Raw genomic sequence first — 24,909 nt, forward strand, 5'->3', positions numbered from 1 at the left:
GTGACTCTAGAAGAAGACCTCACTGTTGGCATGGTTACAGGGTGACTCTAGAAGGAGACCTCACTGTTGGCATGGTTACAGGGTGACTCTAGAAGAAGACCTCACTGTTGGCATGGTTACAGGGTGACTCTAGAAGGAGACCTCACTGTTGGCATGGTTACAGGGTGACTCTAGAAGAAGACCTCACTGTTGGCATGGTTACAGGGTGACTCTAGAAGGAGACCTCACTGTTGGCATGGTTACAGGGTGACTCTAGAAGAAGACCTCACTGTTGGCATGGTTACAGGATGACTCTAGAAGAAGACCTCACTGTTGGCATGGTTACAGGATGACTAGAAGAAGACCTCACTGTTGGCATGGTTACAGGGTGACTCTAGAAGAAGACCTCACTGTTGGCATGGTTACAGGGTGACTCTAGAAGGAGACCTCACTGTTGGCATGGTTACAGGGTGACTCTAGAAGGAGACCTCACTGTTGGCATGGTTACAGGGTGACTCTAGAAGGAGACCTCACTGTTGGCATGGTTACAGGGTGACTCTAGAAGAAGACCTCACTGTTGGCATGGTTACAGGGTGACTCTAGAAGAAGACCTCACTGTTGGCATGGTTACAGGGTGACTAGAAGGAGACCTCACTGTTGGCATGGTTACAGGGTGACTCTAGAAGAAGACCTCACTGTTGGCATGGTTACAGGGTGACTCTAGAAGAAGACCTCACTGTTGGCATGGTTACAGGGTGACTCTAGAAGGAGACCTCACTGTTGGCATGGTTACAGGGTGACTCTAGAAGAAGACCTCACTGTTGGCATGGTTACAGGGTGACTCTAGAAGGAGACCTCACTGTTGGCATGGTTACAGGATGACTCTAGAAGGAGACCTCACTGTTGGCATGGTTACAGGATGACTCTAGAAGGAGACCTCACTGTTGGCATGGTTACAGGGTGACTCTAGAAGAAGACCTCACTGTTGGCATGGTTACAGGGTGACTCTAGAAGGAGACCTCACTGTTGGCATGGTTACAGGATGACTCTAGAAGGAGACCTCACTGTTGGCATGGTTACAGGGTGACTCTAGAAGGAGACCTCACTGTTGGCATGGTTACAGGGTGACTAGAAGGAGACCTCACTGTTGGCATGGTTACAGGATGACTCTAGAAGGAGACCTCACTGTTGGCATGGTTACAGGGTGACTCTAGAAGAAGACCTCACTGTTGGCATGGTTACAGGGTGACTCTAGAAGGAGACCTCACTGTTGGCATGGTTACAGGATGACTCTAGAAGGAGACCTCACTGTTGGCATGGTTACAGGGTGACTCTAGAAGGAGACCTCACTGTTGGCATGGTTACAGTATGACTCTAGAAGGAGACCTCACTGTTGGCATGGTTACAGGGTGACTAGAAGAAGACCTCACTGTCGGCATGGTTACAGGGTGACTCTAGAAGGAGACCTCACTGTTGGCATGGTTACAGGGTGACTCTAGAAGGAGACCTCACTGTTGGCATGGTTACAGGGTGACTCTAGAAGGAGACCTCACTGTTGGCATGGTTACAGGGTCACTCTAGAAGGAGACCTCACTGTTGGCATGGTTACAGGATGACTCTAGAAGAAGACCTCACTGTTGGCATGGTTACAGGATGACTCTAGAAGGAGACCTCACTGTTGGCATGGTTACAGGGTGACTCTAGAAGAAGACCTCACTGTTGGCATGGTTACAGGGTGACTAGAAGAAGACCTCACTGTTGGCATGGTTACAGGGTGACTCTAGAAGAAGACCTCACTGTTGGCATGGTTACAGGGTGACTCTAGAAGGAGACCTTACTGTTGGCATGGTTACAGGATGACTCTAGAAGAAGACCTCACTGTTGGCATGGTTACAGGGTGACTAGAAGAAGACCTCACTGTTGGCATGGTTACAGGATGACTCTAGAAGAAGACCTCACTGTTGGCATGGTTACAGAGTGACTAGAAGAAGACCTCACTGTTGGCATGGTTACAGGGTGACTCTAGAAGAAGACCTCACTGTTGGCATGGTTACAGGGTGACTAGAAGGAGACCTCACTGTTGGCATGGTTACAGGGTGACTAGAAGGAGACCTCACTGTTGGCATGGTTACAGGGTGACTCTAGAAGGAGACCTCACTGTTGGCATGGTTACAGGGTGACTCTAGAAGAAGACCTCGCTGTCGGCATGGTTACAGGATGCATGGCTCTCTGGACCTGCCTGAGTGATGGAGAGAAATGTGGGTTAACTCTTTGCTGTGTGTGTGTGTGTGTGTGTGTGTGTGTGTGTGTGTGTGTAGACGCTCAGCAGCTGCCCGCATCCAGGAGTTGTTCCGCCGGCGGAAGGAGAGGCGGGAGATGGAGGAGAGCGAGACGCAGGACATCAGGAGGCCGTCCGTCAAGATGGTCTACAAGGGCCACCGTAACTCACGGACCATGGTACCTGTTCACCTGTTCACCCGTAACTCACGGACCATGGTACCTGTTCACCTGTTCACCCGTAACTCCAGGACCATGGTACCTGTTCACCTGTTCACCTTTAACTCTAGGGCCATGGTACCTGTTCACCTGTTCACCCGTAACTCCAGGACCATGGTACCTGTTCACCTGTTCACCTGTAACTCCAGGACCATGGTACCTGTTCACCTGTTCACCTGTTCACCTGTAACTCCAGGACCATGGTACCTGTTCACCTGTAACTCCAGGACCATGGTACCTGTTCACCTGTTCACCTTTAACTCCAGGGCCATGGTACCTGTTCACCTGTAACTCCAGGACCATGGTACCTGTTCACCTGTAACTCCAGGACCATGGTACCTGTTCACCTGTAACTCCAGGACCATGGTACCTGTTCACCTGTAACTCCAGGACCATGGTACCTGTTCACCTGTAACTCCAGGGCCATGGTACCTGTTCACCTGTAACTCCAGGACCATGGTACCTGTTCACCTGTAACTCCAGGACCATGGTACCTGTTCACCTGTAACTCCAGGACCATGGTACCTGTTCACCTGTTCACCTGTAACTCCAGGACCATGGTACCTGTTCACCTGTTCACCTGTAACTCCAGGACCATGGTACCTGTTCACCTGTAACTCCAGGACCATGGTACCTGTTCACCTGTAACTCCAGGACCATGGTACCTGTTCACCTGTAACTCCAGGACCATGGTACCTGTTCACCTGTAACTCCAGGACCATGGTACCTGTTCACCTGTTCACCTGTAACTCCAGGACCATGGTACCTGTTCACCTGTTCACCTGTAACTCCAGGACCATGGTACCTGTTCACCTGTAACTCCAGGACCATGGTACCTGTTCACCTGTTCACCTGTAACTCCAGGACCATGGTACCTGTTCACCTGTAACTCCAGGACCATGGTACCTGTTCACCTGTTCACCTGTAACTCCAGGACCATGGTACCTGTTCACCTGTTCACCTGTAACTCCAGGACCATGGTACCTGTTCACCTGTAACTCCAGGACCATGGTACCTGTTCACCTGTTCACCTGTAACTCCAGGACCATGGTACCTGTTCACCTGTAACTCCAGGACCATGGTACCTGTTCACCTGTTCACCTGTAACTCCAGGGCCATGGTACCTGTTCACCTGTTCACCTGTAACTCCAGGACCATGGTACCTGTTCACCTGTAACTCCAGGACCATGGTACCTGTTCACCTGTAACTCCAGGACCATGGTACCTGTTCACCTGTTCACCTGTAACTCCAGGGCCATGGTACCTGTTCACCTGTTCACCTGTAACTCCAGGACCATGGTACCTGTTCACCTGTAACTCCAGGACCATGGTACCTGTTCACCTGTAACTCCAGGACCATGGTACCTGTTCACCTGTTCACCTGTTCACCTGTAACTCCAGGACCATGGTACCTGTTCACCTGTAACTCCAGGACCATGGTACCTGTTCACCTGTTCACCTTTAACTCCAGGGCCATGGTACCTGTTCACCTGTAACTCCAGGACCATGGTACCTGTTCACCTGTAACTCCAGGACCATGGTACCTGTTCACCTGTAACTCCAGGACCATGGTACCTGTTCACCTGTAACTCCAGGGCCATGGTACCTGTTCACCTGTAACTCCAGGACCATGGTACCTGTTCACCTGTAACTCCAGGACCATGGTACCTGTTCACCTGTTCACCTGTAACTCCAGGACCATGGTACCTGTTCACCTGTAACTCCAGGACCATGGTACCTGTTCACCTGTTCACCTGTAACTCCAGGACCATGGTACCTGTTCACCTGTAACTCCAGGACCATGGTACCTGTTCACCTGTAACTCCAGGACCATGGTACCTGTTCACCTGTTCACCTGTAACTCCAGGACCATGGTACCTGTTCACCTGTTCACCTGTAACTCCAGGACCATGGTACCTGTTCACCTGTAACTCCAGGACCATGGTACCTGTTCACCTGTTCACCTGTAACTCCAGGACCATGGTACCTGTTCACCTGTAACTCCAGGACCATGGTACCTGTTCACCTGTTCACCTGTAACTCCAGGACCATGGTACCTGTTCACCTGTTCACCTGTAACTCCAGGACCATGGTACCTGTTCACCTGTAACTCCAGGACCATGGTACCTGTTCACCTGTAACTCCAGGACCATGGTACCTGTTCACCTGTAACTCCAGGACCATGGTACCTGTTCACCTGTTCACCTGTAACTCCAGGGCCATGGTACCTGTTCACCTGTAACTCCAGGACCATGGTACCTGTTCACCTGTAACTCCAGGACCATGGTACCTGTTCACCTGTTCACCTGTTCACCTGTAACTCCAGGACCATGGTACCTGTTCACCTGTAACTCCAGGACCATGGTACCTGTTCACCTGTAACTCCAGGACCATGGTACCTGTTCACCTGTTCACCTGTTCACCTGTAACTCCAGGACCATGGTACCTGTTCACCTGTAACTCCAGGACCATGGTACCTGTTCACCTGTAACTCCAGGACCATGGTACCTGTTCACCTGTTCACCTGTAACTCCAGGGCCATGGTACCTGTTCACCTGTAACTCCAGGACCATGGTACCTGTTCACCTGTTCACCTGTAACTCCAGGACCATGGTACCTGTTCACCTGTTCACCTGTTCAAACCACCTTCTCTTTCTTTAGGAACTCTTTATGGGTCACAATCTTAAAAGAACACGCCAACATAGGGCGGCTACGTGGCGTAGTGGGCAAGGCGCTCACCACGAATGACGGAGACGCTGGGCTTGCCTGTTCGAGCCCAGCGCTCCACATTGCTTTCAGTTTAGCTGGTCGTTCATACTAATACACATTGGCCGTATTAGGGGGTGGGAAACTGATGGGTGGGGATCGGGCGTTGTGGACAGCGACTCCTATAGGTCGGTTGGTGCGCCTGCGCAGTAGAATCAGGAAGTGTCGGGGGCAGCGTGAGCCTCCCACGCGTTACTCCTCGCCACTGAGAGATCGAGCTGCGCAGGTGAAAAGATGCGACTGCTGTTACCTCAAGTACCGGAGGGGACTTGTGCTATGTATGACTTAGTCCACATTGCAGCCGGCTTGTGGGAGGCAAGAAACAGCGTTCGTGACAGGGGAGGGTTGAATTGGATGATACGAAATTGGGATGGGAGAAAATATAGAAAATGGGAGAAAAAGTGGACAAAAAAAAAAGAACACGCCAACATTATGGGAAATTATCTTTTTTTTTTTTGATCAAATTTTTTTATTATTAATTACATGAAACAAGACAACACAATAACCACAGTAACAAAACACATAACTCCACAGGAAAATAACAATCAATAATAATACAGAATAACAAATTATAAAGACAAAAAAGAAAAAGAAACAGCGTTCAACCTATCAAATATAGATGGCAACTTCAATAACAAAAATGTCTTCAAACATCCCAACCTTTCACCACCTTTACAAAGTGGAGTGACTGAAAAGACTGTTTACGAGAGTGTTGCCGCAGGTTTACTGTAGATAGCCTAGGTCCCTTACACATGTTGTCAAGACTGCTAAACTCGCAGAAGGTAAAGTGTAAGAAGAAAGAGGATTTTCCTCCAAGTTGGTTGACAGGTCAATCAGTCTGCCAATATTAGTCCCTTGGGGAGATGGCATGTGAATTGACAAATAGCGCAGAATAGCTAAATATCAACCCCCCCCTAAAATCCCCCCAGTCAAAGTTAAGAAGGACAAGACAAAAAACAAGACAGACAAGACATTTCCTCCACCCCCTCCCATGAGACCGCCGGACCCCCCCGATCAAGCACCCCAACCCCGCTCAGCCGCACACGGCGGTCCTTACCTTCTCAGCTGCTGCGAACCACAGGTCAATGCCAGCCTGTCCCACCCCAATCACCCGCGCCGTGGATATCTCAAGATAAATCACATCCAACAATGTTAGGGACCAGTTAATCACTGTGAGCTTCTCAGGCTCCTTCCATCTCATTGCTATTAGCTTCTTCGCTGCTGTGACGCCCGCTAGGACAACCCTTTTCAGTTGTACGGACGCGGGTAGTGTCGTTATATCGTTCAGGAGTAGCGTAACAGCTGTGAATGGGATAGTTAAGCCACACAGATCTGAACGTTTGTCCGTTATTGACCTCCAGAAGCGGGCCACTGGTGGGCAATCCCAATACATATGCATATAAGTGCCAGTGGCCTTTTGAGAGCACAAAGTGCACCGAGAGTCGGCTATCAGTCCCATAGCAAATAACTTCCTAGGTGTAAGATAGGTCCTATGAATATAATTAAAATTAATCTGCTGGTGATTGGGGTTGCGGGAAGACAATGCCACATTTGCCCAAACATCATCCCAATCAAACTCGGGGTCCAACTCCGGGATATCCACATGCCAGATTGTATCCAATGATACATTTTTATACGTGGATTGAATTAATAGCGTATAAAAGTCTGAGACAAACCCTCTGGAGGTCGTCCTGTCCACTATGAGCCTGAGAAAGGGGTGTGGTTGCAGAGCTTGAGCCCACGGCACGCCATGCGCCCTCAGCGCTGACCTTAGTTGAAGGTAAAGAAAGAAGGACTCGCCGGGAAGATCATAAAATTCTCTTAAGTCCTGAAACGCACGGAGGCCGTTCTTATCATAAATATCCTCTAGAGTATGAACTCCCCTCCTTTGCCATTGAGGAATATTAACCGGCTTGTGCCCAATAAGTAATTGCTGGTTATTAAAAATTGGAGAGTCCAGGTGCCATGGGCATTTAACCCCACACGACTTCTGTACATTACGCCACGTCTGGATCACGTGAGTTATGATCGGTCCATACCTCAGTCGGCATTTCGAAATAGGGACTGTGGAGTACACCACATCCTGCAATCTTAGCGGTGAGACCGCCGCCGCTTCTAAGGAGCGCCAAGATACAGCATCTACAGGATCTAGCCAGCACATCAGAGGTCTCAGTGAAAAGGACCAGAAATAAAGCTTAAAATCAGGGATTGCGAGGCCCCGATCTTGTTTCCTACGTTGAGTAGTAGCTCTTTTGATTCTCGGGTGTTTGTTATTCCAGATAAACTTAGATACCATCGATTGTACCTTGCGCCAGTGGTCTATTGGAGGGGGCAGGGGGAGCATTGAGCTAACAAAATTTATCCTAGGCAGGACGTTCATTTTGATTATGGAAGCCCGGGCTTGTAAAGAGTTAGGAAGGGACGACCACCTGTCTAGATCCTGGCGTATTTTATCATAAGTACCCGTGAAGTTGTACTTAGTAGTTTGATTCAGCATGGGGAATATCTCTATGCCCAAGTATTTAAAATGTTCTACTATGGGGATATCAGCTGGTAGTCGTACCGTCTTGGCCAGCTCATTAAGAGGTAGGCAGGCTGATTTGTTCCAGTTAATCTTAAAGCCTGACATTTTACCAAAGTCGTCGATTATTCCCAATAATTTTGCGGCCGACCGGGAGGGGTCGTCCATGAAAATCAGCAGGTCATCCGCATAGAGAGCAATTTTGTGTGGAGTATTATTGACCATTATGGGGACGATGTCCTCCGATTGCCTAATAAATTGGGCCAATGGTTCGAGGGAAAGCGCGAACAGTCCTGGGCTCAGAGGAAAACCCTGTCTAGAAGATCTGGAGACTGGAAAAAGTGTGGAACAGTTTTTGCCTGTCAGTATCATCGCAGACGGCGAGGCATACAGGACTTTAATCATATGAATAAAACTCTTTCCAAGACCCATAATCTCAAGTACCTTCCACAGGTATGACCACTCAAGTCTGTCAAACGCCTGCATGGCATCCAAATCAAATCAAATCAAATTTATTTATAGGGCCCGACAACACACGTTAATGTCCCCATGGGCCGTACAGATCTTCTTTAAACAAGTCAAGAAGAAAACATAACAATAAGTCAAGAACAGAACAAGAACACCATAAGGTGCAAACATTTTTAGATGGATGCAAATAAATGAAAGAATGCAAGCACTCCCAGACATACCCCACGCGAAGGTAAGGAAAAACTCACTAAAACCTAACAATAGGGAAAAAAGCTCCACAGGCAGTGTGGAGGAGAGAAACCTTAGAAGGGCCATTCAAGGGGGGATCTCCCTTCTTAGATGTTGGTGATAGTAGTGTTGCAGACGGACAGTTGGTAAGCATGCACTCATGTGTGTGGTGAAACACAGATGAGTGCATGCAATAGCAACTGTACATTTTGAAAAATTAAAGATAGAGCTAATAGCGATAGCAACTGAACATTTTGAAAGATTAAAGATAGAGCTGATAGCAATCTATTTGAGGCACAGGGGCGGCGCAAAGAGGGTCACGTCCTCCCCGTCTTAGTCAAGGGACATTTAACACTCCGGTCGTTGCTCAGGGACAGCCGGAGACAGGGAGATAGGGGGCGGCGCAGAGAGGGTCACGAACTCCCCGACATCATCGCGGGACATCCGGCACTCCGGTCACCACTACGAGACCTCCGGAGACAGGGGGGCACGCAGAGGGGGTCGCAACCTCCCGGCCTTCGTCACGGGACGTCCAACACTCCGGTCAACACTCCAGGACAGCAAGTCATAGGGAGACAGGGAGACGGGACAGGCGTTAGACAGCTCATGAGATTGTAGTAGGCGGACATAGCAATAGATACAAGTGGTAGGCATATATGTGAATGGAGTAGATATATGAAGTAGGCGTATTATGTGAATAGAAATGGAAGTACTTAACCCAGCAATGAAACCGCATTGACTGTTAATCTGTTAACAGTCTGTTAATACTGTTATCAGTTGACAGGACCACGGACAGACGGCGGTGAATAACTGATCCAAGGCCTCGGAGGTGCATGTAGAGCAGTCACTACAATCTTGGCCAAGACCCAGAGGCATCCATCACCTTAGTCAGCGCCAGGAGACGGGCACTCAGAGAGAAGGGGGGGGGGGGGGGAGAGGGGGGGGGGAAGAGTTAGAGAGTTCCCATGTTTGTGGTGCTGCAAAGGAGCAGACATGTAGTACCCTGTAGTGCCATGTAGTACCATGTAGTACCCCGTAGTGCCATGTAGTACCCTATAGTACCCTGTAGTGCCATGTAGTACCCTGTAGTACCCTGTAGTGTCATGTAGTACCCTGTAGTGCCCTGTGGTACCCTGTAGTGCCACGTAGAGCCACGTAGAGCCATGTAGAACCCTGTAGTGCCATGTAGTACCATGTAGTACCATGTAGTACCCTGTACCCTAACTAAACTACCCTGTAGTAAACTACCCAGTGGTACCATGTAGTACCCTGTACCATAACTAAACTACACAGATTAATCTAAAGGTCAGTCCCCGACCAGGTGAGATCAGGGTAGGTTGAAGGAGAGAGAGAAAAGATGAGTCTTAAGCAGGGATTTAAAAGCTTCGACAGAGCAGGCGCCCCTGATGACGGCAGGTAATTTGTTCCACAGGTAGGGAGCGCGGTAGACAAAGGCTCTGTGGCCGGCGGATTTCTTTTTAACCCTAGGGGTCGATAGAAGCCCCGCATTTTGTGAGCGCAGAGCACGAGCGGGCGAGTATCGGGAGATGAGATCGGATAGATAGAGCGGTGCAAGCCCATTTAAAATTTTGTAGGTGAGGAGTAGCACTTTAAAGTCAGAACGGGCTTGGATAGGAAGCCAGTGTAGGGCGGACAAAACTGGTGTGATGTGATCAAATTTTCTAGTTCTAGTTAGTATCCGTGCAGCCGCATTTTGCACGAGTTGAAGATTTTTGATGCTTGAATCCAAAGACAGAACTGTGGACGGAGCTGTATTGTCTTTACTGTTATCGATTACATGCAACAGCCTCCTAAGATTATCTGCAGCCAGGCGCCCCGGGATAAAACCAGTTTGATCGCAGTGTACCAATACAGTTATAAATCTCTGCAGGCGACGGGCCAGCACCTTGGCAAACACTTTTAAATCGGCCCCGAGAAGACTCAAGGGTCTATAGCTACCACAATCATTGGGATCTTTGTCCTTCTTGAGAAGTAAAGAAATCAACGCCATATTATTGACATCTCTTGAGAACTCCCCTTGTTCGATAGCGTAATTGATCATATCGAGCATCAATGGACCCAGTTGGTCCCAGAAAGCTAAATACACCTCGGGTGGAATACCATCCCAGCCAGGCCACGTGAGCGGATCGGCGCGGCCGAGAAATCCGCTCTTCGCTCTTTAAAGCTTGGTCCGCTCCGCTAATCGCTCATGTTGACCCCGCCCCCAAGTCGCTCTCCGCTCGCTCCCCGCTCACCTTGAATCGAGCGCTCCCCGCGCCAGATCGCTCGGCAGTTTTTTTTTTTTTTTTTTGGAGCATGGTGTAAATTAGCTCAAACTACAACAGTCTACACCCCCTGGGCCCCTTAACAATTGTTTGTATTGAGCCGCATTGTAATTGTACCCATTCTGCAATGTTAAATAACGTTGTTTATCCATTCACTAGCTCTACTAAGCGATGATAGGCTAGCCGAGCCACAATGCTATGGTCGCTGCCATTAACGTTAGCATGTAAGCTAACGTCAACAACAATGGCGTCGATACTTTTTCTAACAGGAGTGAGTGAAGGAGGAGGAGTAAAGCCTGAACATGATATCACAGGTTCACCCTTCTCATTGGTTGAAAATGGCCTTCATGTTTGTACATCGCCATCTGTTGCTTTGGCATTGTACTGCATGTATATTATTACATCAGTGTTAAACCACTGTGAGCGGCCTGGAGTGGATTGGAGCGGAGGAGAACTCTCGCTCCGGACGTCGCGCCGACTCATTTTAAAACCCACTCCTCGCTCACGTCAAAACCGGCCGCTCCGCGCCCCGCGCCGCTCACGCTCCGATCCGCTCACATGCACTGATCCCAGCCTGGTGCCTTACCCCTCTGCATTTCAGCAATCGTCTCCCTCAATTCCATAAGAGTGATCGGTTTCCCCAGTTCCTTGGCCTCTTCCTCAGAAATGTGGGGTATCTCAAGCCCGCCAATGAACGATTCAAATTTAGAGTCATCGAGATTAACCTCTGAGCTATATAACTGTGAGTAAAACTCTTTAAAAGTGTCATTGATCTTTTTCGAATCAGTATTGACTGCACCCTGGCTCGTCTTGATCGAGGGGATATCCGAGAAATGATCATTCGAGTGTATTTTCATTGCCAATAGATGGCTAGGCCTGGAGCCGTGAAAGTAGTAATTTTGTCTTGTCCTATGTATCAAGAACTCAGACTGTTGTTTAAGTATGGAGTTTATTTCTTTCTTGACTATCTTACGTTGTGTGTTTAGTCGTTCACTATAGTTAGTTTGCAAGGATGCGTATAGGTCCGCATATAATGTTTCCAGTCCTTTTTTTGACCGGGATTTTCACAAATTGGAGGCGAAAAGTGTGACATGACCCCTGATAAATCCTTTCAATGCGTTCCACAGGACCCTAGGGTCTTCGACTGTGCCAACGTTGATCTGCAAGAATTCAGCTAGTTTACTCCTGAACTCAGAACAGAAATCATCGTTCTTTAGCAAGGTTGAATTAAAACGCCATCTGGGAGCTCTCGCGGAGAGCCTGCCAAAGGTTGCCGTAAGGAAAATCCCCTTGTGGTCTGAGAGAGCCAAGGGAACCAATGAGACATCGAAACTATCAAACATATTAGGGGACGCGAATGCATAGTCTATTCGAGAGAAGGTTTTGTGTCTGGCTGACAGGTGAGAGTAATCCTTGAGGGTGGGATTGGATAAGCGCCATATGTCTGCGAGCCCCGTGTCCTGGGCGCCTGTAGCTGTTCCGCAACCGTTCCTACTTCCGGGGTAGGCCTGATTGGCCCCGACAGGCACGTGACCCGCCGCGGCCACGGCCCGCGGCAGCCCCAGGAGCAAGCGCGCTACTGCTGGAGTTCGCTTCGCCTTTCACATCGCTGCCGTTGGCGAAAGCAGACAAATGAATGACTAATTCGGTCAGAAATAACGTAACTAATAACGTTAGTAAGCACTGCTTATATGCTTATTATGTCTGCGGGGTACAGTAAACGTTTCTCCCGGTACATTCTGAAGAGCACACCGCTGTATGTTGGAGAACCAGCGGGCTGTATGTTGGAGAACCAGCGGTCTTCCTCACTCGAGTGAGACTAAAGCCGTGCACAGCTCAGCCCTGTGAGACGCTTATGTCTGCGGGGTACAGTAAACGTTTCTCCCGGTACATTCTGAAGAGCACACCGCTGTATGTTGGAGAACCAGCGGGCTGTATGTTGGAGAACCAGCGGTCTTCCTCACTCGAGTGAGACTAAAGCCGTGCACAGCTCAGCCCTGTGAGACGCTTATGTCTGCGGGGTACAGTAAACGTTTCTCCCGGTACATTCTGAAGAGCACACCGCTGTATGTTGGAGAACCAGCGGGCTGTATGTTGGAGAACCAGCGGTCTTCCTCACTCGAGTGAGACTAAAGCCGTGCACAGCTCAGCCCTGTGAGACGCTTATGTCTGCGGGGTACAGTAAACGTTTCTCCCGGTACATTCTGAAGAGCACACCGCTGTATGTTGGAGAACCAGCGGTCTTCCTCACTCGAGTGAGACTAAAGCCGTGCACAGCTCAGCCATGTGAGACGCTTATGTCTGCGGGGTACAGTAAACGTTTCTCCCGGTACATTCTGAAGAGCACACCGCTGTATGTTGGAGAACCAGCGGTCTTCCTCACTCGAGTGAGACTAAAGCCGTGCACTGCACAGTCTCTAACAGTGTAACAGTAAGAAGCATTTTGGATAAAAGTATTCTGTACTTCTGTATGACAACAATGTATGCCTTCAAATGTTAAATGATTAAATGATACACAGCGAAATCTACGCTCTCGCCTCTCATCCTGCTCTCATCCTGCTTTCGCCAACGGTAGCGATGTGAAAGGCGAAGCGAACTCCAGCAGTAGCGCGCTTGCTCCTGGGGCTGCCGCGGGGCGTGGCCGCGGCGGGTCACGTGCCTGTCGGGGCCAATCAGGCCTACCCCGGAAGTAGGAACGGTTGCGGAACAGCTACAGGCGTCCTGGGCCCACATCCTGAGGGCCTTAGAGGACCGTTTTTGGTCGCTCGTTTCAGAGGACCCGGACCTATCCATCTCCGCATCCCAGCACGCATTAAAATCGCCACCCACAATGAGAGCGTATCCAGTAAGTTCCAACATATTCTTCGTGATTGTATTATAGAACGCTGAATCAAATGTGTTAGGAGCATACAATGCTATTATTGCCATCTTCCTATGAGAGAACTCAACTTTTGTTATAGTAATCCTTCCCTCCGTGTCCGACCACACGTCCAGGACTTTGATATCAAGGTTACGTCTTGTAACTATGACGACTCCTTTCGTCTTATCATCGGCTGAGGATGAGGAGATAACGTGATATTGTCGATTTGCCAGCCTTGACACATCACCTACCAATAAATGCGTCTCACTAAGGAGAGCAATGTCAATATTTCTTCTCTTCAATAACCAAAGGACACTGGCATGCTTGCGAGGGGCGTTAAGACCCCCTGCGTTCCAAATTAAAATATTCAATTTAGCCATGGTCGAATTTGTCTAAATGCGTAGAGAACATACCAGTGCAGCCAGACTGAGGCTCGAGGCGCTGATCCAGGCGGGCCCAGACGGTCAATCTCAGGAGTTCAGAGGAGGAACAATCACACACATATAAGACAACAGTACATAAAACACAGAACAATACCACCCCAGTTACAACCCCCCCTCCTTCTACTCTAAACCCTAACCCACCCGTCCTATTATTAACCCTCCTATACCCACTCTCCAATCCCCTCCCTATGCCCCATCCACTAAGGATGGTCATCTTCCTCTCATTACCCACTGGAGTCATGGATCCAATAAGACGTTCTCCACTCCGACCCCCCTCTAGATAAACCCCTAATTAAACCCCCACTAGTCCAATAAACACAAATTAAAATTAAAATTAAATTCAATAAAGATATCGGTCGAAAACCACCGTGAGCCTTGGCCCTAACATGAGGCAACTATAATGGAAGAAATAGCCATTATTATATAATAACTCAACATCAACCCTGTAACCATCCACTTCCGAGTCTGTGTATCAATGTCGCAACGTTATAGCATAAATGGATAAAGGAAAATTCAAAACAAAATCAAAGCATATCAGCAGTTAGTCTAAGGTAGGATCGGATCACAGTTAAATTGCTCATTCAGATGCCATTAAAACAGCGACAATAAGAAGAAAAGGAAAAAGAGGGTTATGGCTAAAGTGCAAGCAAAGCTAAACCTGACCCAGCCTGTTATCACATATTTTATATGTATATTCGGTCGAGAGCCAACGTGAGCCTTGGCCCTAACATGACAACTATAATGGAAAAAATAGCCATTATTATATAATTACTCAACATCAACCCTGTAACCATCTACCTCCGAGTCTGCATATTAATGTCGCAACGTTATAGCATAAATGGATAAAGGAAAATTCAAAACAAAATTAAAGCATATCAGCAGTTAGTCTAAGGTAGGATCGGATCACAGTTAAATTGCGCATACAGATGCCATTAAAACAGCGACAATAAGAAGAAAAGGAAAAGAGGGTTATGGCCAGAGTGCAAGCAAAGCTATACCCGACCCAACCTGTCATCATATATTGTATATGTATATTCAACCGACCTTCTACTACTGGAGCCCAAAGCTCAAAGCATCCTGGATATAAAAATAAAAGCATACAAGAAGTTAGTTAAGGACCCGATCACCATTAAATTGTGCAAACCTATGTCACTTGAACAGCAACAACAACCAAAATACATAAACATTATCGGGTCTCGAACGTATCGACGCGGGTGATAGACACAGCCCGTTAGCAAGCCCGAGGCCAGCGCGTAAGCTAGTGGTGAATCCGGCTAGCACGCTAGAGTCTGTTATGTACAATGTTCAGATAGCTCGTTAGCCTCCAAAGAGCTCGGATGGGCAGCGGATAGTTAGCCTGTCTGGGCCTGACATCAAGCATTTGTGAATAGTCCGCAAATAAATATATCAATGTATTTAGGACCACAACGCCAAGCCACTCACCCGACAGCGTTATCAAGCCACCGTCTCGGCCAACCCCCCTAGGTACACGGGGGGGTTTGGCCAACGACCAAAATGAGCGACGGTCATCACCTTTACATAGCACAGACAATCTTGCGGGGGCGAATAGCGTAGGCCTCAAGCCCAGTTTCCATAGCCTGGCCATGACCACTTTGTATTCGCCCCTCTGTGCCTGAACCTCCGGTGTGAAGTCTTCGAAAATGGCCACTTTGTGATTGTCGAGACCCAGATCCCCCCTTCTGGCCCGGGCCGACCGCATGATGAGTTCTCTCTGTTGTAGCCTGTTTAGCTTGACAGTGATGGGCCTCGGCTCCTTGCCCACACCAGGACTGGTCTTGCCCGCTCTGTAGGCCGACTCACACACGGGCAGATCGGGAAGGACCTCCTTCCCCAGTATCCTCTGCAGTAGCTCCGGCATGTTCTTCGAGAGACGTCCTCCCTCACTGCCCTCCGGTACACCAACAATCCTGATGTTGTATCGTCTCTCCCTGGACTGCAATTCCACAATTACCGACTGTAGTTTGGCGACGTCAGCCTGTGCAGCCAGCAGGGAGCTCTCTAGACCCGCCACCCTCTCGCCTTGTTGAGAGGCCTCAGCCGTTAGCGAGGCTACTTCGTTAGCGTTAGCTGTGGTGGCAGCGTGCAGTGACTCCATCTTTTCTCTCAACGGGCCCACCGCCAGCCCGATCTCCTCCGACATTGCCCGACGAAAGGTATCAAAAAGTTCCGCCTGCGCTTTCATTTGTGCATCGGCGAAGCGTACCTCAAAGTCTGCATGGAGTTTGGTCACGACCGAGAGAATTTCACTTATCTCAGGCGAAAGCGAGGACGGGCCCGTGCCATTTTGTCGGCTGAAGCGTTGTTGGCTCTGGTTCCCGGCATCGACATCACGAAAAGTCGAAAAAAGGTTGATGAAAGTAGTAGATGCTCGACCACTCAACAAAAAGATCAATAAGAAATAAAAATAAAATAAAGACTAGTGGGGTGACAGTGTTTTCCGCACGATAATAGGGAGCTCCCGTGAAACACGTCTCACCCCATGAACGCCTGGCTCCGCCCCCTATGGGAAATTATCTTACCGTCTTCTCCAGAGAGAGAAAAGAAGATAGATACCAGTTTCCTCTCTGTGCGTTCAGTAGAAAGCTATCTGACTGCAAGCTAGCCTAGCTTAGCATAAATCAATGGAAGTTAACACATTAATTGCCAATAACGAGTGATTGGCCCCTGTCTGATATTGCAGCCTCAATACCGCCGCCTGGTGGATTTCGGGCGAGTTACACTCCACTTTAAACCGGAAGTGGCGCTCTGTGCATCTGGGAAAAAGCTCCGCCAGAGATATGTTGTTACGTGGATCAATATACACACCTCGAGGGCATTGGATCGCCTTCGAGACGCAAGAATCAATATGCTTTCAGCGTTTATTGCGTCATACAAACGGAAAATGGATCTAGCAGATCGACGTCAAATAATTGGAATTTCTTTTCTCTAGACGCATCGGCCAGAGGTAAGAGGAATCTAACGTTATTTCCAGCTCGATTGTCCATTTATTTCAATCTGCAATCTGTCCGATTTTAATATAGCGTGTATAGCAGGGGTCGGCAATTAGGTTTGCCCACGGGCCAAATTTTCCCCAAGCCATTGTGTGGCAAGCCAATGATAAGTGAAAATCTTTTAACTGTAAAAAAAAAACGACATATACATGTTTGCACTGTCTTTTTTCTATTATAAAGTGCCTCTCACACAGTGCATTACACATGAACAGATCATTCATTTGATTTTAATGCAGGTGCTCGCATTATAAATCGAGATCAGTAGGGTGCATTTGATTTTAAGCACCACGGCTGGTGTATTATACATCGAATGTATTATTATTATTATTATTAAAACACAACACTCACCGGCATAATGCAGGCAGCCCTGCCCTGGACTTGATATTGTTTCTGCTTCGGTCCTCCAAAATCCATGTTAATAACATGTTAAATGTCCACTCGCGTTGAATGCCCACCCAACTTGAACACAGTTGCTTGCTCGTGTTGCCATGTCAACAAGCGAGAGTCACCGGTTGCGATAAACCCGTATTTTAAGAATGACTCCTGTTTATTAAAATAAGCTTTATAGGTCGTAGGTTCCTCTTCTGGCTCATCATATTTCCCTGTTGCATTGCAAAGAAGTTATTCAAAGACGTTTGTTTTGTTTTTGCAAACGTTCGCTTGCCGGCATCCCAAACGCGGAAGTGAAAGTGAAATTCCATTGGTTCTCCCAGTCCATGTGACCATTTCTAGCATTTCAATTGGCTATAGTGACAGCCATAGATATGATGAATAGATAGATACAGCTTCAAAAGACACTCTGGATAATTTCCTGTGCGTAAAATAAACATCATATTCTCAAAATAACCTGACGGGCCAGAAATGATTCCTGGCGGGCCCATTTCGGCCCGCGGGCCGCCTATTGCCGATCCCTGGTGTATAGGGAGGAAACGCCAATCGATAATGTATAATACGCGTCGGGGCCTATAGCGCGCGTTCAAGGAATTACTGCTATACAGTCTAAAAACATACTTATATTCTCGACGGTACTAACACGACAATGTATGAATGGACAAATATAACGTTCCCACATCCGGAACGATAGATACCCGATGTTGAATGGGCCATAGTAATGTCGATATAGCTATAATATTTAAAAAGTTATAGCCCTGCAAAGAAGGTGAGCCACTCCATAGGCTTACAGCACTGGCAGAGAGTGGTAAAGATGGGCATACTGCATGGCACCCAATGTGTTAAGCACAATTCCCATAATCTTGCCGTGTTCCTTTAACCAGAGCAGAGCAAACAGGACTGTGACGGAGGTACTATAGGTGCTGTAGTATCTTTATTTACATCTCTTTATTTACATCTCTTTATTTACATATCTTTCTATAAGAGTCCTGTAGGTACTGTAGTATCTTTATGTACATATCTCTCTCCAGATAAAAGAGTACTGTAGTATCTTTATGTACATATCTCTCTCCAGATAAAAGAGTTCTGTAGTATCTTTATTTACATATCTCTCTCCAGATAAAAGAGTTCTGTAGTATCTTTATTTACATATCTCTCTCCAGATAAAAGAGTTCTGTAGTATCTTTATTTACATATCTCTCTCCAGATAAAAGAGTTCTGTAGTATCTTTATGTACATATCTCTCTCCAGATAAAAGAGTTATGTAGTATCTTTATTTACATATCTCTCTCCAGATAAAAGAGTTCTGTAGTATCTTTATTTACATATCTCTCTCCAGATAAAAGAGTTCTGTAGTATCTTTATTTACATATCTCTCTCCAGATAAAAGAGTTCTGTAGTATCTTTATTTACATATCTCTCTCCAGATAAAAGAGTTCTGTAGTATCTTTATTTACATATCTCTCTCCAGATAAAAGAGTTCTGTAGTATCTTTATTTACATATCTCTCTCCAGATAAAAGAGTTCTGTAGTATCTTTATTTACATATCTCTCTCCAGATAAAAGAGTTCTGTAGTATCTTTATTTACATATCTCTCTCCAGATAAAAGAGTTCTGTAGTATCTTTATTTACATATCTCTCTCCAGATAAAAGAGTCGTGTTTCTGGGGCAACAACTTTGTGCTGAGCGGCTCGGACTGTGGCCACATCTTCCTCTGGGACCGCCACACCGGAGAGCACCTGATGCTGCTGGAGGCCGACAACCACGTGGTCAACTGCCTGCAGCCACACCCCTACGAGCCCAGTGAGTCCTACCCCTGACCCCTACGAGCCCAGTGAGTCCTACCCCTGACCCCTACGAGCCCAGTGAGTCCTACCCCTGACCCCTACGAGCCCAGTGAGTCCTACCCCTGACCCCTACGAGCCCAGTGAGTCCTACCCCTGACCCCACGACCCCTACGAGCCCAGTGAGTCCTACCCCTGACCCCTACGAGCCCAGTGAGTCCTACCCCTGACCCCTACGAGCCCAGTGAGTCCTACCCCTGACCCCTACGAGCCCAGTGAGTCCTACCCCTGACCCCTGACCCCTACGAGCCCAGTGAGTCCTACCCCTGACCCCTACGAGCCCAGTGAGTCCTACCCCTGACCCCTACGAGCCCAGTGAGTCCTACCCCTGACCCCTGACCCCTACGAGCCCAGTGAGTCCTACCCCTGACCCCTACGAGCCCAGTGAGTCCTACCCCTGACCCCTACGAGCCCAGTGAGTCCTACCCCTGACCCCTGACCCCTACGAGCCCAGTGAGTCCTACCCCTGACCCCTGACCCCTACGAGCCCAGTGAGTCCTACCCCTGACCCCTACGAGCCCAGTGAGTCCTACCCCTGACCCCTACGAGCCCAGTGAGTCCTACCCCTGACCCCTGACCCCTACGTGTCCAGTGAGTCCTACCCCTGACCCCTACGAGCCCAGTGAGTCCTACCCCTGACCCCTACGAGCCCAGTGAGTCCTACCCCTGACCCCTGACCCCTACGAGCCCAGTGAGTCCTACCCCTGACCCCTACGAGCCCAGTGAGTCCTACCCCTGACCCCACAACCCCTACGAGCCCAGTGAGTCCTACCCCTGACCCCACGACCCCTACGAGCCCAGTGAGTCCTACCCCTGACCCCTACGAGCCCAGTGAGTCCTACCCCTGACCCCACGACCCCTACGAGCCCAGTGAGTCCTACCCCTGACCCCTACGAGCCCAGTGAGTCCTACCCCTGACCCCACGACCCCTACGTGTCCAGTGAGTCCTACCCCTGACCCCTACGAGCCCAGTGAGTCCTACCCCTGACCCCACGACCCCTACGAGCCCAGTGAGTCCTACCCCCTGACCCCTACGAGCCCAGTGAGTCCTACCCCTGACCCCTACGAGCCCAGTGAGTCCTACCCCCTGACCCCTACGAGCCCAGTGAGTCCTACCCCTGACCCCTGACCCCTACGAGCCCAGTGAGTCCTACCCCTGACCCCTACGAGCCCAGTGAGTCCTACCCCTGACCCCCGGATCAGGATGGATGGGGATTGAGTTGTTGTTTATTATTAGTTATTGTTATGGATGTTTATTATTAGTTATTGTTATGGATGTTTAATAAATGAAAAGACAAGGCTTTTATCAGTTGAGTTTTGATTTTTACTTTTAGACATTTGTTACCAGAGGTGGGAAGTAACTAAGTATGTTATTTACTGTAATTGAGTAAATGTATATATATTTATATATTTTTTTAAGAAAAACTACTTCTTGATAATGTTTTAAAGCCTTCAGGCTACTTGTACTTCTACATGAGTAAAGTATTTAAAAAAAGTATTTGCTTTTACTTTTAATTGACCAAGTTTTATTTTTAGTCATAAGAGTACTTGAGTCCAATGGGATCTGTCATTTACAGTAAAACAGTTATTCTGGACATTATCTGTACACTAGGTTTGTTGGTCTTATTAACACATTGAGTGCCACGCCCCTTCCGGGAAGTGACCACTTCCGTGCCGCCCATTAACCCCATGTAGTTGTAGTTTGTAGAACTAAAGCTATATTTTATAGTATAGCTATGGGTCTAATAACGCCCTCGAGTCTCATTGAGCTGCTTCTGGTCAACGTGCAAAAAACAGATAATTTTTTCATCCGTACATTTCCATTTTATACCATTTTAATATGAACATAGTCCGGCCGCTTCTGAGCAATTCCAGGGAAAAGACACGAAAACAGCGTTTTTGTGTAATTCAATAAACACGTTGTCATTTTTCGCCTGATTATCGGATCTTCCTGAAATCAACGCTAGATCATCATTATTATCCTTTGTCGTGCACGCATGCAATGTGGCTTAGACCGCAATGTGGCAATGTGGCTTAGATCCCTCCTGCAACCCAACGGCAGAACAGCTAGACACATAAACACATATAGCTTCAATCGCAGTAGAAATAAATATCAGATCAACGCAAGCTTTCATATATGGTGTCCTTACCTGGTCTCTGAAGTAATGGATAAAAAAGAATCCAATAATCTCATCGCCATTCCAGTTATCCACAGCGATCGTGCCTCCGACGTTATTGGGCATTGCTCTTCAACGGGCGGGCGGGGTCAGTTGTCCAAGCTATCCCTAGAAGCGTGTGGTTTGCCGGAGTGTTTAGGACCCGCCCCCACGCCGCAGTTCGGTATAGAAAATAAACGAACCCGTTTCTAACCGGGTGCAATACTGGCCGAAGGCGTTAGAGGGCGGTATAATACCGTCTGCCAGCTCAGACACACTCAGAACAGTATGCACAAGGTGCCCCGCTGAATTATGAATGGATATAGATAATAAAATAAATACTGTGACAGAAAGGTAGATCTACGTTTCCGGCACTCAACGATCGGACGACAGAAACGTAGTTCTACGTGAACGGCACTGAAAGTGTTAAGAAGGGAAGTTTAATCAAAAGAAATTATATAAATAAGAAAATATATATTTTGAGGGGGTGGGGAGTTATTGAAGCATTCACAATCTTTACAATTGTAATTCAAAAGTAACAACATTTAAAATGACCCCCCTCTCACACCACAGACATATGTACTGATAACTACATAATAACTACATTATGATATATAAGACAATTGCTTTTGCGTCAGAACCCACATTTGAACTTGAAGTCGCAACCCAATGAATGAGATAAACATGCGTCTCTTTCTGTGTGCGAGCCTCTCATGCAGATTGTGTTTTGTCTTTTTCAGTTCTGGCCTCGTCAGGGATAGACTATGATATTAAGGTTTGGTCACCTCTGGAGCAGTCGTCATCCTTCAACAGACTCCTTGCAGATGAGGTATGACTGAGCTGAATAACTTCTGTTTTAGAAAGCTGACTAACTGTTCTCTGTTTTAGAAAGCTGAGTAACTTCTGTTTTAGAAAGCTGACTAACTTCTCGAAAGCTGACTAACTGTTCTGTTTTAGAAAGCTGACTAACTGTTCTGTTTTAGAAAGCTGACTAACTTCTCTGTTTTAGAAAGCTGACTAACTGTTCTGTTTTAGAAAGCTGAGTAACTGTTCTGTTTTAGAAAGCTGAGTAACTGATCTGTTTTAGAAAACTGACTAACTGTTCTGTTTTAGAAAGCTGACTAACTGTTCTGTTTTAGAAAACTGACTAACTGTTCTGTTTTAGAAAGCTGACTAACTTCTGTTTGAGAAAGCTGACTAACTGTTCTGTTTTAGAAAGCTGACTAACTTCTGTTTGAGAAAGCTGACTAACTGTTCTGTTTTAGAAAGCTGACTAACTGTTCTGTTTTAGAAAGCTGAATAACTGTTCTGTTTTAGAAAGCTGAATAACTGTTCTGTTTTAGAAAGCTGAATAACTGTTCTGTTTGAGAAAGCTGACTAACTGTTCTGTTTGAGAAAGCTGACTAACTGTTCTGTTTGAGAAAGCTGACTAACTGTTCTGTTTTAGAAAGCTGAATAACTGTTCTGTTTGAGAAAGCTGACTAACTGTTCTGTTTTAGAAAGCTGAGTGACTGGGCGGTCAGGTGGCGTAACGGAGATTGCGTTCGTCACCAACCCCGGAGCGGCTGGATTCGCCTGTTCGAATCCAGCTCACAGCTCCGGCGTTGTCACCAGCTTGGCTGGCCGTTCACACTAATACAATTGGCTGTATTAGAGGGTGGGAGAAGCTGGCGGGGTGGGTCCGGGTCGTTATAAACAGCGACTCCTACAGTTCGGTCGGGGCGCCTGCTAAGCGCGGATAGGATCTAAGTGGGATAGTGTGATCCTTCCACACGCTACGCCCTCTCAGTGAGAATCCGCGCTGCCAGGTGAAAAGAAGCGGTTGATTGGCTAGACGTGTGTCGGAGGAAGCATGTGGTAGCCTCCACTCTCCCAGACCGACTGTGGGGGGTAAGTGCGCAGCGACCAGGAAGGGGATTGGGAATTGGCGTAACGACTAACATTGGGATGGGAGAAAATCGGAGGAAAAAGGAGGGAAAAAAAGATTAAAAAAAAAAAGAAAAAGCTGAGTGACTGTTCTGTTTTAGAAAGCTGAGTAACTGTTCTGTTTTAGAAAGCTGAGTAACTGTTCTGTTTTAGAAAGCTGAGTAACTGTTCTGTTTTAGAAAGCTGACTAGAAAGCGTTGTGGGCGGAGCCTGACAGAACCTTAGACTGGCCGTTTCAATGTTTGACAACATTTGATATGTTAACTCACGGTTGTACTCAGACTCTTCATGTAATCATGATGGATCAAAATGCCGGAGCACAGGACTTTGATCATTACTGATATGAAAAGCTAACGGCCCCCTTACCCCCTACTCTCTACAATCCACATTTTCCCTCATCGTCTTTTGTCCCTACATTTTACTAAAACGGAAATCTCCACTATTATTTAAGTGAAATAAGCTTCGTCAGGTTCAAACTCTCCTAGTTTCTGGGCGATAATATAATATCATACCACAATGTGTTTTTAGTTTTTGATGGTATTTGGCAGTATTTAGTTTTCCAATACAAATTACAACTTGTTTTTTTTACGTCTTTATCTTGCAATACAATTCAGTCACAGTGCTATCTTATTCAAAATGATCTATTTTCTAGACAAATTAAAGATATACATTATATAATTCTTTTTTTTTTTGATCCACTTTTTCTCCCATTTTCTATATTTTCTCCCATCCCAATTTCGTATCATCCAATTCAACCCTCCCCTGTCACGAACGCTGTTTCTTGCCTCCCACAAGCCGGCTGCAGTGAGGACTAAGTCATACATAGCACAAGTCCCCTCCGGTACTTGAGGTAACAGCAGTCGCATCTTTTCACCTGCGCAGCTCGATCTATCAGTGTCGAGGAGTAACGCGTGGGAGGCTCACGCTGCCCCCGACACTTCCTGATTCTACTGCGCAGGCGCACCAACCGACTTGTAGGAGTCGCTTGTTCACAACGTTCGATCCCCACCCTTCAGTTTTTCCCTCCCCGTAATACGGCCAATGTGTATTACTGCGGACGACCAGCCAAACTGAAAAACAATGTGGAGAGCTGGATTCGAACACGCGAATCCTAGCGTCTCCACACTGGTGGCGAGTGCCTTAGACCACTACACCACCTAGCCGCCCTATACATTATATAATTCTTTACTACACTTTATGTACAATATATATCATGGACGACTGTATGGTAAAGATCCATGATGGTGTAGCATCATATTCAGTTCTACCTCTCTCTCTCTCTCTCTCTCTCTCTCTCCTTCTCATTCCATCTCTTCTGCCGGTCTTCCTCTCTCTCCCTCTCTTCCTCTCTCTCCCTCTCTCTCTCTTCCTCTCTCTCCCTCTCTTCCTCTCTTTCTCTTTCTCTCTCTCTCTCTCTCCCTCTCTCTCCCCCTCTCTCTCTCGCTCTCTCTCTCTCTCTCTCTCTCTCTCTCTCTCTCTCTCTCTCTCTCTCTCTCTCTCTCTCTCTCTCTCTCTCTCTCCTCTTCCTCTCTCCC

The 24,909-nt window shown here is 47.5% G+C and overlaps 1 protein-coding gene across 1 annotated transcript in view; it reads left to right on the plus strand.

Moving 5' to 3' along the window:
• Window positions 1-24,909, plus strand: part of LOC311228654 (DDB1- and CUL4-associated factor 6-like) — a 194,811-nt gene that overhangs the window by 163,334 nt on the left and 6,568 nt on the right. Inside the window, exons 13-15 of the mRNA XM_084314584.1 lie at window positions 2,298-2,436; window positions 19,095-19,251; window positions 22,189-22,277. Coding sequence (XP_084170710.1) covers window positions 2,298-2,436; window positions 19,095-19,251; window positions 22,189-22,277 — 385 coding nt within the window. The remainder of the gene's footprint in view (window positions 1-2,297; window positions 2,437-19,094; window positions 19,252-22,188; window positions 22,278-24,909) is intronic.

This window comes from Notolepis coatsorum (genome assembly GCF_963971535.1).
Source record: "Notolepis coatsorum genome assembly, chromosome: 5".
Lineage (NCBI taxonomy): Eukaryota > Metazoa > Chordata > Actinopteri > Aulopiformes > Paralepididae > Notolepis > Notolepis coatsorum.